The 14,898-nt window shown below is 41.0% G+C and overlaps 1 protein-coding gene across 2 annotated transcripts in view; it reads right to left on the bottom strand.

Moving 5' to 3' along the window:
* CTNNA3 (catenin alpha 3) overlaps positions 1-14,898 on the bottom strand; it is a 2,257,234-nt gene that overhangs the window by 1,743,548 nt on the left and 498,788 nt on the right. For both annotated transcript variants that reach the window (XM_029609715.1, XM_029609716.1), the window contains one exon: positions 8,641-8,844. In XM_029609715.1, coding sequence (XP_029465575.1) covers positions 8,641-8,844 — 204 coding nt within the window. The remainder of the gene's footprint in view (positions 1-8,640; positions 8,845-14,898) is intronic.

Genomic DNA, 14,898 nt, shown 5'->3' with positions numbered 1-14,898 from the left:
CTGCTCCTTCTTTGCCACAAGCAGGATGGCCTCCACTCGTGGCACACCTGGGCCTGCTTCATCTTCACCATGAATGGGATGGCCTTCGCTCACGGCAAAGATGGAACAGGCCCCTGAGGTTGTGCTGCTCATGGCGAAGAAGAAGCAGACCCCAGAGTTCCGCAAGTGAAGCCCATCTCACTCGCTGCGAAGATGAAGCAGGCCCCGTGAGAGTGAATCTGGGTATGTGTGTGTGTGTGTGTGTGTGTGTATAAGACTGCGAGCCTGGGAAGTCAAAGAGAGAGAGCATGTATGAGGATGCATGGGTGTGGGTGCCAGAGAGAGGGAGCCTATGTGAGGAGATTGTGAAGAAGTGTATATGTGTGAGAGATTGGGAGCTGGTGTGTATGAAAAAGGGATTGTGTTTAATGTGAAATGTTGCATGTTTGTGAGAGAGGGACCCATGTGAAGGTGTGTGTTTGTTTAAGAAAGAGAGCCTGTATGAAGGGATGTCTGTGTGTGTGTATGTGAGAGAAAGAGAGGGAGCCTATATGTAGGAGTGTATGAGAGAGAAATATAACTTGTGTGAGGGTACATGTGTGAGAAAGGGAGCCTGTGTCGGTGTGTGTGCAAGAGAGATAGGAAAACTGTATGAGGGGACGTGTGTGAGAGAGAGAGAGGGAGCCTATGTGTGTGTGTTGTGTGTATGTGTAAGAGAGAGAATGAGAAAGAGAGAGGGACAGAGGGAGCCTGTGTGAGGGGCAGTACTGAGAGAGGGGTCAAACTCTGGGAGTGGAGATAGAGTGGAAGGGATTGAGCCTAGAGGGGGAGGTAATAGATAGTGGCAAGTGGAGGAGCTGGGGCCTGAGATCAAAGTGAAAGGAGACTGGCAAGTAGAATAGGGAGAGAGAGTGGAAGACACACTCTTACAGTGAACTTCTAAGGGAATTCTGCTCAAAATATTTAAAACTCTACCCGCATCCTCTATTGTATTTCTTAATTATTACCACCTTTACTTCCTTCCAGCTACATAAGCTTCCAAGTTCTTTATCCTTGTTGAATGTAACTTTGCCTTATTCATTTCTTTTGTTTAATTTTCTTTAGTTACGCTTCAGTTATACCCTTGTTAAATGTAAACCGATCCGATATGGTTATTACTATGAAGGTCGGTATAAAAAAGTGTTAAATAAATAAATAAATAAAATCTTTAAGTAATAACTTTTTTCTGTATTACATTTTAAATTAATTTCTTAAAGACTGTCATGTATATTGTGTTATTTAGACCATTATAAAGTATGCAGAAGTTTGCATAATTTTAAGTTCTTGTGCGCAGAATTTTACATTTTTATGTGCAGAATTTTACATTTTTTTGCGCAGAACTGCCCCATGCGTAATTTATCTTAAATGTTTAGGCGGAGGGGAGGGAGAGAGAGAGGGCAGATTCAGTGATTTCAAGAGAAGATAGGTAACATTGCTAGGCTTGAAATAACCACAAAACACACCTTCTCAATGGCAGGTCTCTCCCTTTGGAATTCCATCCCAGTCACACTCAAGACTCTTGACCAACCCCAACGTAATTAAGAAGAAATTAAAAACGTACTTGTGCTCTATCGCTTTTGATATACAAAGCTCAGAATAATATCTGCTTTTTAAGTTTCTTCTTTTTAACTGTACACCCTGTCATTTGTATTTTTTGTATCATTTTTTACTTTTATCTAGTCCATTTTTATTTGTTCAATTACATATGCTTACAGATTGTAAACTTCCTAGACAAATGATGCAACACAGCACATTGCAGGGTAGAAATGTTAGAATTAGCTATGAGTCTGAGCTGTGTTACAAGACATTTCTTTTATTGCAGATTATTGTGTAATTTTCCCATTTTTTTCTAAATTTTTGGTTGCTGTGTCCCATAGGATTTAGTTTTAGTCCAATATAGACATTATTTAGACAGTTGCAGACATAGCTTTAAGACCTTTGGACTACTTCAGCAAATGAAAACAAGAACTGCATCTTTGTACTTCCCAGCTTATATCATTCGCCTATCAGCAATAGTGTTCCTATAGAAAACTCTGAGTTCCCCTTCCTAAAATGTTATCGTTAAATATTTCAAATGAATGAGTAAAAACACAACCACATACAGAGATGTCCAGCGTTCTGTTTGGCTTCCTTCTTAATTAACCTTTCTATCTCACATACTGTCATGGAGTACTGCCAGCAACTGAATGCTACAACAGAGATAGGCAAATCTAGTCCTTGGATGCTCAAGCCTGTTGGATTTTCAGGATATCCATACTGAATATGAATGAAATGTATTTGCATGCAATGAAGGCAATGCAGCTCAGATATCCACACTGAATATGCATCTCATGCATATTCAGTGTGGATATCTTAAAAACTGACTGGATTGTTGCATTTGAGGACTTGAGTTGCCTACCCCATGAGGTTTCTACTATGTATGGGCCTGAGAAAATCAAGGGGAGAAGAGTGCTGGTTTCCTAGATGCCAATTTTTGGGGGAAGTGTGAGAGAGTATATAAGAAACTCCCTCAAAACACTGTAAAGGACCGGCCACAACTATCTGGCCTGGTCCTTCTTAAGACCCAAGCCAGCAAGAGATTCTGGGCCTAGGAGGATCCCTGCACTCTAGCATAAGAAGGCAGGGCCTAGAAGGGTGGAAGAGGTCACAGGCAGAAGGCAGTAAGCCAGTCTATGCTAGAACCTTTGCTTCTGTTAACCCAAGTGACTGCTGAAGTAAGTGGCCTTGTGCTGTATTTTTGTTTACCTGTAAATAAACTCTCTGCTTTCATGGAACCAGCCAGAATTTGACCCATATCTTTTGTATTCCCAGCTGTTCCCAACTTGTTATCACTCCTGAGTGACCACTTATACTGACAGCACTATGATTTTCTTGTCTAAACAGGAAGCACAGACAGAAGCCCACAGCCACATCAGAGAAAAAAAAGAAAAAATTCCTACAGAAACCTTTTTTTCCTGGGGCTTCACGGTTTCACTTGTCAAGCCCAAGTTACAACACAACAAGGGGGCTAGCCACACCTGTGCAGTCAGGATTTGAACAGTAAGCAAGGGCCTGACAGGTCGGCATGGTTTTCTTGTTTTTGGTTTTTTTTCCTTCCCCCTGAGAGATACACAGTTTAGAGGCAGCTGGAAAAGCAGGGACAATGGAAAAGATGGTATAGCTCCTTGTAGCAGGGCAGCAGCAACTGCAGAATGCTTGCAAGATCAAATAGGCCAGCAGCAGTCACTGCGAGAATAAGTTATGCAGCAGCAAACGATGCTAACTCAGTTAGCACAGGTAGTGCATCTCCCTTGTCACCAGGACTACTGAAGATGACTCCAGGAGAAGACCCCAATTGTTTCCTGAAAAACTATGAATGCACAGCTCTGCTGGCAAGCTGGCCAGAAGATATGTGGACTACCTATCTGCGGGCTCTATCCACCAGGAGTAGTCAAGATTCCTTCCAAAATGCCAATCCGGAAGGGAGTGCCATATATCAGCAAGTAAAGGCTGCCATCCTAGAAAGAGCAGGCCTCATCCCAGAAGCCTATCAACAGTGATTTCAGCAGGTAATTCTTCAACCTGGGGAAAACCCAAGGAATCTATTCCATAGACTCAAGGATGTTATTTGGAAGTGGCTGCACCTGGAAAGGAACACTGGGGGTGGAGGTAGCCAAAGTGGTTCTGTTGGAACAATTCCTAGACAGCATAGAATGGCCTATGAGGCAGAGAGTGTGCAGACACCCAAACCTTACACTAGAAACAATGCTGGAGCTGGCTAAAGCATATTACCATGCCAAGACTATGCCTGATTCACCACAGTCCCAGGAGAGACCACGTAACCTGAATAGAGGGTGCTGGAATTCTAAAGGCAGGAGGCCCTGACAGTCGGAAGAGCCAGACTTTTCACCTCAATCCCAAACTCCCACTGGTCTGCCATGTTTTAGCTGTAGGGAAATGGGCCATTTTACCACAAACTGTCCCCACGGGGAACAGTTAACTTCCTGGCCCCATATATGTAACTTTGTGAATGTACCCAGCCAGGGAGTCTCTATGTTTGTGATTCCTGTTGTGTTAGATGGCTCTCCAATCCAAACATTAGTGAACTCTGGGAGTGTGAAAATGCTCATTCATAGAGAGTTAGTAAAGCAAATCCAGATTGACTACTGTGACCTTGGCATATATCCATGGGGCCCAACGGCAGTATCCAACAAGCCAAGTGCAACTGAAGACCCTGGTCGGCTAAAGCAAGATAGAAGTGGAAGCTCTTCCTTGGCTTCCCTATCCTGTAGTGATACGACAAGATTGTTCAAACGTCAAAATCCTATGGGACCAACTCACATCAGGTTCACACAAACCCAGTAACTAAGAGCAAGAATTTCCTGAACTCTTCCCCTTAAAAGATCCAGACCTCTATAATAAAGTTACCTAAATCCTGAATATTTAAGGGCCTCATTTTCTAAAGTATCGAAGCCTGCGATACTTTAGGGAATGAGGGGTAGGGGGCCGAAATGGGGGGCGGGCCTGCGCTAGCTGGCAGCGATCGCACCGTCGCGGTGTGATCGCTGCTGGTTTCACACCCAATACCGCCACCATAGAAGGTGTAACTATTGGGCGCGAACTCGGACGCGAAAAGGGCCTTACCTTTTCGGTGTCCGCGGCGTCGGCCCTGACTCCTCCTCCATTTTGGTATCGCATGTGATCTGCTTAGAAAATGAGGCCCTAAGTTACCTAAATTCCAGCGGCAAAGTTGACAGGAAAAATTCATTTATGTTGTTAATGCCAGAGTGACCAGGGAGGAAGGCTCAGAGTCAGGGGAAGGACAGCCAGCCACCCAGAATTACATACCTAATCCTTTTGAATGGAAGCAGGGGGGAGACCCATGAAATTTCAGATGGGCTCGAGAGAGGATGAGTCCTTTAACTTGGCACAGGAACAAATACAGAGGGTAGAAGGGAAGCTAGTCCCAGGAGCAGGAATTAATGACCTGAGAGAGAATACAGGCACAGCTATATTGGCCAAGCATACACCGACAGGTCCAGTTGCATTGTCAATCCTTCCCTACCTGCCAACTCACTAAACCTACAGAGGGTGGCACCTCATACCGATGTCCATTATATAGACCCTGTTTGAGAGGGTGGGCATGGATCTTTGAGGCCTCCTAGAAAGGTCTACCCAGGGAAAAAAGTATTTCCTAGCCCTACTTGACTATACCACTAGATATCCAGAGGTAATATCGCTATGGAATATAAAGACGTAGATAGTGGCAACTGCTCTAATGGAGGTTTTTTCATCGATTTGAACTGCCCAAGGAAATCTTGACTGATCAGGAGACCCCCTTCATTACCAAATTATGAAACAACTCTACACCTTGCTTAAGGTAAAAACTCTGCGTAACTCAGTATCAACCATAGACCGAAAGCCTTGTTGAGCACTTCAATAAAATGTTCAAGCAAATGTTGAGAAAATGTGTGACCAAAGATGGATTGAAATGGGACACCTTACTACCCCTATATGCTATTTACAATCCACAAAGTACCCCAGAACTCTAAGGGGTTTTCCCCTTTAGAGTTAGATTATGGGAGAAGACCATGGGAAATCTTTGACGTAGCCTGCAAGACATGGGAAGAGGAGCCAAATTCCAGACAGAACCTAGTAGACTATGTTATTCAGGTGTAGGAACCACTGAAAAAGATTGGGGAGGCTGCCCATCTATATACCTAGAGAAGGCTCAGGGTATTCAGGCCCAAGGGTACAATCGCTGTATGGTCTAGTGAGAGTTCCAAACAGGAGATCGCATTCTGGTCCTCCTCCCATACAAGTCTCTCTCCTCCCATATAAAGTCTAAGAAAAGACAGGCCCAGTTGACTACAAAATTGCCCAGACGGATAAACGAAAGAAAACTCATAACTACATGTAAATCTTTTGAAGAGGTGGGTTTCTCTGGTCTGCAGACTGATACAAGAGGAAGATTTTGGCCCAGAGGTCCCTCCTAAAGTTGACCAGATTCCTTTTGGAGAGGAACTCTCCACCACCCAGGAAGCTTTCTTAAAGCAGCTAGTCAACCAAAACATGAAAGTCTTCTTGAACTTACCAGGGTGAACCCACCTTGTACAGCAAGACATCATTATGCCACTTGGAGCTTTTTTGCGGCAGTGGCCATATTGGATTCCTGAAGTTAGGTGCTATGTCATTGAAGCCAAAGTGAAGGAGAGGCTCAGATGGAGTCATAGAGAACTCTAATAGTGACTGGTCCTCGCCCATCATATTGACTTTAAAAAGGTCAATAAGGTCTCAAAGCTCGATGCATATATGATGTCCCAAGTGGATGAGCTGATTGAGCATCTATGATCAGCCCAGTCCATTTCTACACTGGAAATCATGAAAGGGCATTGGCAGGTGCCTCTCATACCAGTGGCGAAGAAGACTGTGTTCTTTATACGAGGTGGGCTGTTCCAGTCCATCATTCTCCCTTTCAGACTTCACAGTGCTCCTGCAACATTTCAGTGCTTGGTTGACTGCCTGCTGTGCCCGCATCAAGGCTATGCAGCCTCCTATTTGGATGACATCATGGTGTACTGGAGAAGACATTTAAGCCAACGTCAGATGGTTCTATCATATCTGAGGAAAGCAAAACTGACAGCCAACCCTAAGAATTTACTTTCAGCATTCCAAAAAGAATATAGAAAAATAACAGTGCTCTTCCTGAAATCCACCTTAATCACCAACAATTAATAATTAGTAACTTAGAATAAGATTATTAGCATGTCTTAAGAAAATGGTCCTCCATGACTGTTATGTTTCAAGGATCAAGGCAAGCACCCAGGTACCAGTCCCACAAACAAAAGTGAAAGTGAGAAGTTTTCTAAGTCTCACAGGGTATTACAGCAGATTTATACCCTATTACTTGGAGAAGGCAGAACATCTGACCTGGTTCTTGTTGAAGAAAGCCCCAGAAAAGGTCCAATGGTCTGCCGAAGCAGAGAAGATCCTCCAAGTTCTGAAAGAGGCAATATGCACTAAACCGGTCCTGATAGGTCCAGACTTCACTGAACCTTTCACTGTGCAAACCAATACCTCACAGGTAGGCTTGGGAACAATCTTAGTCCAAGAGAAGGATGGCCACGAATGCCCTGTGGCATACATTAGCCAGAAGCTGATACTGCACAAGAGGCCTTACTTAATAATGAAGCAGAAGATCTTGGCAGTTAAATGGGCCTTAGAGACTGCTGGGTCAGCAGCTCCTGCTTGTGACACATCATTAACTGGTCTGTTCCTATGGATAAACAGAAACAAGGAGTCCAATGGAAGGATGATAAAGTAGTTCCTAGCCCTACAATTCTTTAGCTATAAGATCCAACATAGGGCAGGAAAGGAAAATACCAATGTAAATTTCCTGTCTAGAAAGGTGTCCCTAGTACAAGAAGGCATTTACCCTGGTAAGGCTGAAGTGAGAGGGAGGATATGTGAGGGATTATATAAGAAACTCCCTAAGAACACCTTAAAGGACCGGCCATAGCTATCGAGCCCAGTCCTCCTTAAAATCCAAGCCATCAAGGGATTCTTGGCCCAGAGAGGATCCCTGCAGCCTAGCATAAAAAGGCAGGGTCCAGAAAGCTAGAGAAGGCCACAGGGAGAAGGCAGGAAACCAGTCTATGCCAGCACTATATACCTTTGACTGTTTTTGTTAACTCAAGGGACTGCTGAGGTATACGGTCTTGTGCAGTATTTTTGTTTACCTGTAAATAAACTGTCTGTTTGTGTGGTACCAGCTGATGTTTGTCCCACTTCTTTTATACTCCCGGCTGTTCCCAACCTGTGTCCACTCCCAAGTGACTAAAGGAAGATTTATTAGAAAGATGCAGTACAATTGATTCTTACGGTGAAGCTGCCTTCCTTTTAAGGTTCTGAGGGCCTTTTTCTCAATGTTACAATTTTTTTAATACATTTATTTTTCTAAATGTGTTTGAATTTTAAGTTTCTCTTTAAGAAGAATATTCTTTTAAGTGCTGATTTTGGTTCTGCCTTTAGTGAAGAAAACATAATTAACCACACTATTTGCATGATTTGAATGTACTTTCAGTATTCCAAAAAGAATATAGAAAAATAACAGTGCTCATCCTGAAATCCACCTTAATCACCAACTATTAATAATCAGTAAATTAGAATAAGATTATCAGCATGTCTTAAGAAAATGGTCCTCCATGACTGTTAAGTTTCAAGGATAAGGCATTATGTAATCAGTACTATAGGCTCCCATATTAATTGTGTCTGCTTGAATCCTTTGGCAGGTTCTCTCAGTTAACTGTCAAATTATTCATATCTGACAAATAAACTGCTAAATTTGACAGAGTGGTACTTGAACTGTAAGAACAGTATTGGATGTTGTTCCATAATAAACATTTGCAGTAGGCTTTGTTAAAGGTCAGAGAATAGTTATGAACAGTAGATCAATGACTTAATTTAGTATCTCTCTCTCTAGCTATATATTTATATAGATAGATAAAGATATATGGATACAAATTGATATAGATAGATATAGATATAAATACAGATATAGATATATAAAGTATAATGTATAAATATAGATAGAAAATGTACTTTGGCATGTAACTGAAGTGGAAGAAAGAAGTGTTCACTTACATTGCTCATGTACTCAGATAGAAGATCTTGAAGGGTTTGACGAATGGCATTACACTCTGTGACAATGCGTTCTCGGTGGATATCACGTGTGCAGGATGAATCTGCTAGCAAAGCTGCCCCACTGATAATCCCTTCCAAACGCTTCTCCAGGGATGGTCTTATTTTCTCTTCACTTACTGTTAGTGGGTCTAAAATGATCAATTTCTAAAAAAAAAGATATTTCATAGTATTAAAATTATAAGCAATTTAAACATGCATTCATCTAAATATATTAAAATCCCAGAGGTCCATATTCAGATGCAGTCCGAATAGCAAAGTTAGCCAGATAAATGTATTTGGCTGTCTTTGGAGGTATATTCAATAGGGCAGCCACAATATTGAATACAGCCAGCTATCAAAGTAAGCCGGCTAACTATAGCCAGCTAACTTTAGGTCAGTTCTTTGGCCTGACCAGATTTAGCTGGCTAAGTTATCTGGCTAACTATGAATAATGGAGTCAGCCAGTTAAGTTAGAGGGTCATTTATAAAATCGTGTTAGGGCATTATTCTGGGTGTTAGAGCCCTAATACCCATGATAATACCCTAACGCATGTGATAAATACCACATCACAAATTGTGTACGCAAATTTTTCATTTGTTTTAAAGTAGGAGGGGTTTGGGAGGAGTTTGGGTGGAGTAAATAGAAATGAAGGTCAGTTAGCATGGCATGCTAAGATCAGTTAGCATGGCATGCAATACAGATTTTAACGCCAGAAATAACTATGACATTTTCCTGTGCATTGTGCCTGTGTTAGCTATGTATTAGTGGCTGAAAATGATTTTATCATGAACTGTGATTCGGGAATGGGGGGGGGGGGGTGTGGAGAGAGAGAACTTTTTTATACCATTGTAAGAAGGGGCACTAGTAACTTGAAGCGAGTTTTGTGTAGGTGAGTTGGATTTTGGAAGGCTGTTTTACTTGCACAGACATAGCAGAGTTACAATCAATGAAGATTTAATGTGATTTGGAGTGATGAAAGGTGAAAGAAGAGTAGATTTGTTCCATGTTCTTTCTACCTTGCTTGATGCAGTGCCATCAAACAGGAAAGTTATCTACTTGCTGGTTTACCAGATAGAAAATACCCAGTTAACTGGAAACTCAGCAGAACTTACCTTGATAAGTATTAAGTATTAACAATAGCAATGTTATCTGGATACCTTTATGACAAGTATTTATCCAACTAGATATACAGCTAACTCTGGGCAGCCTTGCCCAGACAAATTAAAACCACAGCCCAGGCACATCCCCAGCCATCTCTTTTTACCGAGGTAAGTTTTGTCCAAGCAATCATTTTCTTGGATAAAATTTAGCAAGGGAAGGGAGAAATATTCAAATATTGGGTTTTATCTGGTTAACTCCAAAAGTTAGCTGGCAAACCCTTTGACTATCGACCTCTATATCTTTTTATATGACAACATCAGAACTTAACCCAAAAAAGACACAGCGACTTGCAGTTTTTGTGTGATTGACCGACTTACTGTTGATTGGCATGCGGGTAATTTAAACCTTTGTATTTACAACTGCATTGGATTTATAAACTTAAGGCTTTGATGCCTGGGGGTCTTAACTTCGAACTTGATCTAAGTGTCTTTTTGGGTAAAGTTCTGATGTTATGTTCACTCATGTTATCAACTGCTTTGTCCCCATAGATGCATTTCTCAATTTGGACTTGGCAACGTCATTGGTGATGATTGTCCGGAATTTAAAGAAGATGTCTTTTCACTCGGTTCCCCATTTTGAACATTTGAGACCTGTGGTCCAGATAAAGAATGGTATATTTTGGCAGCAGATAAGTATTTTTTTACATGATTTACATTGATAAATTATAAATATCTATCTGAATATTTTTTTCAGACAATAGTCAAAAGGTTTTCTAAGCAATGACAATGTAGCCTCTGAGGAAGCACTGTGTGCGAAATACCGGCCGAGTTGAGCTTGTGTTTGAACTTGTGTTCAGAACTGTTGTTCACATGTGTTTTAATACATCTTTAAACAAAAAATTCTAAAAGATATATAGTGTGGTTTCCAAGGTGAACGATCAAACTGACCGAGTGGTCCATGCTTGGATTTGCAGGATACGCTGACAGGCTTGCTGATACCTTGTAACAATTGTTTTTTGCCGCTGACCAAATGACGTTGACATTTAATGTATTTCCTTCCTTTGTGTATATAAAGATAAATTTACCCTGAAGGATTAGCAGCTTAAAAATTGTACTCACTCAATCCAGCTAAAACAACATTTAGGGTTCAACCTTTGGCTGGACTTAGGAGAAGCATTCCCAAGGATGTGTTTTGGATGGGGTTTCAATACAAGGCACATAGATTAATTTTCAAATCTCCATATTCCATTCTACAGGAGAAACCTGCCCACAGAACATCTAGATGTAAAATCCACAGGTCCTTTGTACCCATTTGACACTTTTAAAGGAAAAAGTACCCACAACCTCTATACCTAGGTGAGCTGTTCAGATAATTACCCCCAAAATGTCTTTGCATGTCTTGTGTATTTACAATGTAGTACTATAATATGGTTTACCCAGTGAGATGTTATATTTAGTACTGACATATATATAGTAGAAATCCGATTATCCACCTACAAATAATCACAAAAATACCATGGATTCAGATCAAAAGAATAGAAAGTGGTGAACACATGGCAGTCTCGCCAAGCATTGAGAACCATTCTTTATTCCTTTATATAATAAACTACCAAAATGTAATCATAGCCTATGAACGTGTAAAACTAGGAAAACCTCAGTGCAAATCTCATAATTCAAATGAAACACCACTTAGCTTATAATGGAGAATATGGTCATCATGTCTTTCTTTCAATGCTGATACTTATTCATACACCCAACACAGTTGTGTGCCAATGCTTCTCTAGCACCTGCTTCGGGGGCTTCTATTTTGGTAATTCTGGATCATCCACAAGATTCAAAACATTCAACCAACATCACCGTATTCTCCACTTTTCTTTTTTATTTGAATCCATGGTATATTTATTATTCACCCATGAGGGCTTTTACTGCAAAACATGTCCTTTCTGATTCTGCAAGAAATCCTTGAAATCTCCCAGGCAAGTGAGAAAATACATTGCTTAGTGCCATGCATAGTAAAATTCAGCATTATGTACAACATTTTTAAGAGACCATTTCACCGTTGAACTCTAATAATTACTTTGAGAATCACAACTGTCCTTGGAGTTGATTCACAAAAGGCTTCTTCCATTTTACGATAGTGAGAAAAATTGGTTCCATACCTGCAATCTTTTCCCTTTTTCTGTACTGTTGTGTGACTAGTCCTAAGTGATTTCTTGATAATAAAATTAGGCAGAAAACATTGAACTGTAAAACATGCTCAGCAAATTTAAGATTATGCGCTTCTGTGCAGGAATTCTGAACTAAAAAGCAATAAATTGTACTGCTGAATTGGATTCCCTATAGTACTGTGGTTTGATTTATAGTGCAAAACAACCAGTCTATGCACCCAGAAGGGCTGTGTGATACTCTGAAGCTACAGGTTGTAACAAATATGCACTGAAGAAAGATGCATGCAAACTAAGCAAAACATCTGAAAGGCACCTAAGGAATACTGATCAGCAATATATGAATAATTCCTTCAAATACTAAAATGGTTACAATGACAGTACACTGAAGGAGCACACATCTTTTCTTGCATTGTTTTTATCCATGTTGGGTAACCTGAAGCCACATGCTCAGTACTTTTCTCCTATATAGTAACATAATAAATGACATCAGATAAAGACCAAAATGGTCCATCCAGTGTGCCCAGTACATTCTTCCAATTTAGGTATATGAAGATACTGAATCCTTTATGCATCCCAATACTAACTTCCTCACTCCACTCACCCATCTTCTTTGAATTACTTGAATGTAACCCACCTTGAGCCACCAATGAAATGGCTTGAGCTAAATAAATATAAATAAATAAAAGCATGTGATACTAAAAATATGTAACTTCAGTTATTCATTCTTTGTTGTTGTTATTAATTATTAATACACTGTTTATTGACATTTTGTATTGCATGGAATTTTTGCAGTTATCCTTGTGTGAAGCCTCCACTCTCTCAATGTTCATAGCTCATTACAGCTGACATACACTTTGGGGCAATTTTGAGGACCTGAATACACAACTCAAACAGGGCATTAAGGAACTCAAAAAACAACAGGATAACAGTGGGCTCTGCTAGAATTAGACCTGTGAGCGGAGACACACACTGTATCAAGTGCAACAAGTACAAAACGCCTTCTCTGTATTAAATACTGAAGAAGTTCTTGAGAAAAAGATTGAAGTGTTGTCTGAAAAGAAAGAAGAAACCCAATGCATACAGAAATTCCAGATCAGTAACCAAAGGAAAAAGCTCATTGTGCTAGATGAATCTGACATCAGAGGCACTAATCTTACGAAGGGAAAGGATGAAGTGGATAACAAAACTCAACTAAAGTCACAAAAGGAGTCCAGGAACAACAGTAACCTGAATGATGAAATCTGGAAAGCTATGTGCACAAATGCTTGTAGTTTGGGCAATAAAATCCCAGATCTGCAAGCCCTAATGGAGGAGGCGGACTTGGATGTTGTTGCTGTCACAGAGACGTGGTTCACAGAATCGCATGATTGGGATACGGCAATACCGGGCTATAACTTGTTAAGGAAGGACAGAGAGGATAGCAAAGGGGGATGAGTGGCTCTTTGTGTCAGAAACAATATCCAAGTATTGGAGCTGCAAGGAAGATGGGGCAATGAAGAAGCTTTATGGGCCAACCTAAAAAAGATGGGGCATCCATTTTTATTGGAGAGGTTTACAGGCCTCCAAACCAAAAGGAAGAGCTGGACAGAGATCTGGTTGAAGACATCCAAAAGATGGGAAAGAAGGGAGAAGTGGTGATAGTTGGAGACTTTAATTTGCCAGATGTAGACTAGAGAATCCCAACTGCAGAATCTAACAATAGTAAAGAAATAGTGGATGCCCTGCAAGGAGCTTTGTTCAAACAAATGGTAATGGAACCCACGAGGGAGGAGGCTATACTCGATTTAGTGCTCACTAATGGAGATAATGTCTCTGATGTCCAGGTGGGTGCCCACCTCAGCACCAGTGATCATCATACGGTATGGTTTAATATCACAAAAAGGATACAGAAAAGAAGCACAAAGACCCAAGTTTTACAGTTCAAAAACCCAGACTTTGATGAAATGGGGAAGTATCTGGAAGAAGAACTAGTAGGCTGGGAGAATGAGAGAGACGTGGAACAATAGTGGACCAAACTAAAAGGAGCAATTACTAGGGCAACTAATCTGTATGTTAGAAAAGTAAAGAAAAGCAAAAGAAAAATGAAACCTATCTGGTTCTCAAAGGAGGTGGCTGACAAAATAAAGGCTAAAAGAACAGCGATCAAGAAATATAAAAGATCCCAAAGGGAGGAGCACAAGGAAGGATATCTGGTAGAACTGAGGGAGACAAAGAAAGTAATCAAGACGGCAAAAAGTCAAGTGGAAGAAAGGATTACCAAAGAGGTAAAGAGAGGTGACAAAACATTTTTCATATACATCAGTGAAAGGAGAAAAGTCCAAAGTGGTATAGTGCAATTGAAAGATGAAAAGGATCAATGTGTGGAGAGAGACGAAGAAATGGCAGAAATATTAAACAAATACTTAAGTTCGGTGTTCACTAAAGAGGACCCTGGAGAAGGACCATCGCTAGTTAATAAGACACTGGAGGGGAATGGAGTAGATGTAACTCCATTTACAGTGGAGAATGTATGGGAAGAGCTGGGGAAACTGAAAGTAGACAAAGCCATGGGGCCTGATGAGGTTCATCCCAGGATACTGAGGGAGCTCAGAGATGTGCTGGCGGGGCTGTGTGACCTGTTCAATAGATCCTTAGAAACGGAAGTGGTGCCGAGTGATTGGAGAAGAGCGGTGGTGGTCCCACTTCACAAGAGTGGGAACAGAGAAAAGGCTGGTAACTACAGACCAGTTAACCTCACCTCGGTGGTGGGAAAAATAATGGAATCACTTTTGAAAGAAAGAATAGTGAACTATCGCGAGAATTGCTGGACCAAAGGCAGCATGGATTCACCAGGGGAAGATCCTGTCAGACAAATCTGATTGACTTTTTTGACTGGGTAACCAAGGAATTGGATCAAGGAAGAGCGCTCGATGTCATCTACTTGGATTTCAGCAAGGCTTTTGATACGGTC

This window comes from Rhinatrema bivittatum, chromosome 7 (assembly GCF_901001135.1).
Source record: "Rhinatrema bivittatum chromosome 7, aRhiBiv1.1, whole genome shotgun sequence".
Taxonomy (NCBI): domain Eukaryota; kingdom Metazoa; phylum Chordata; class Amphibia; order Gymnophiona; family Rhinatrematidae; genus Rhinatrema; species Rhinatrema bivittatum.
This window is presented reverse-complemented; position numbering and strand designations above follow the sequence as displayed.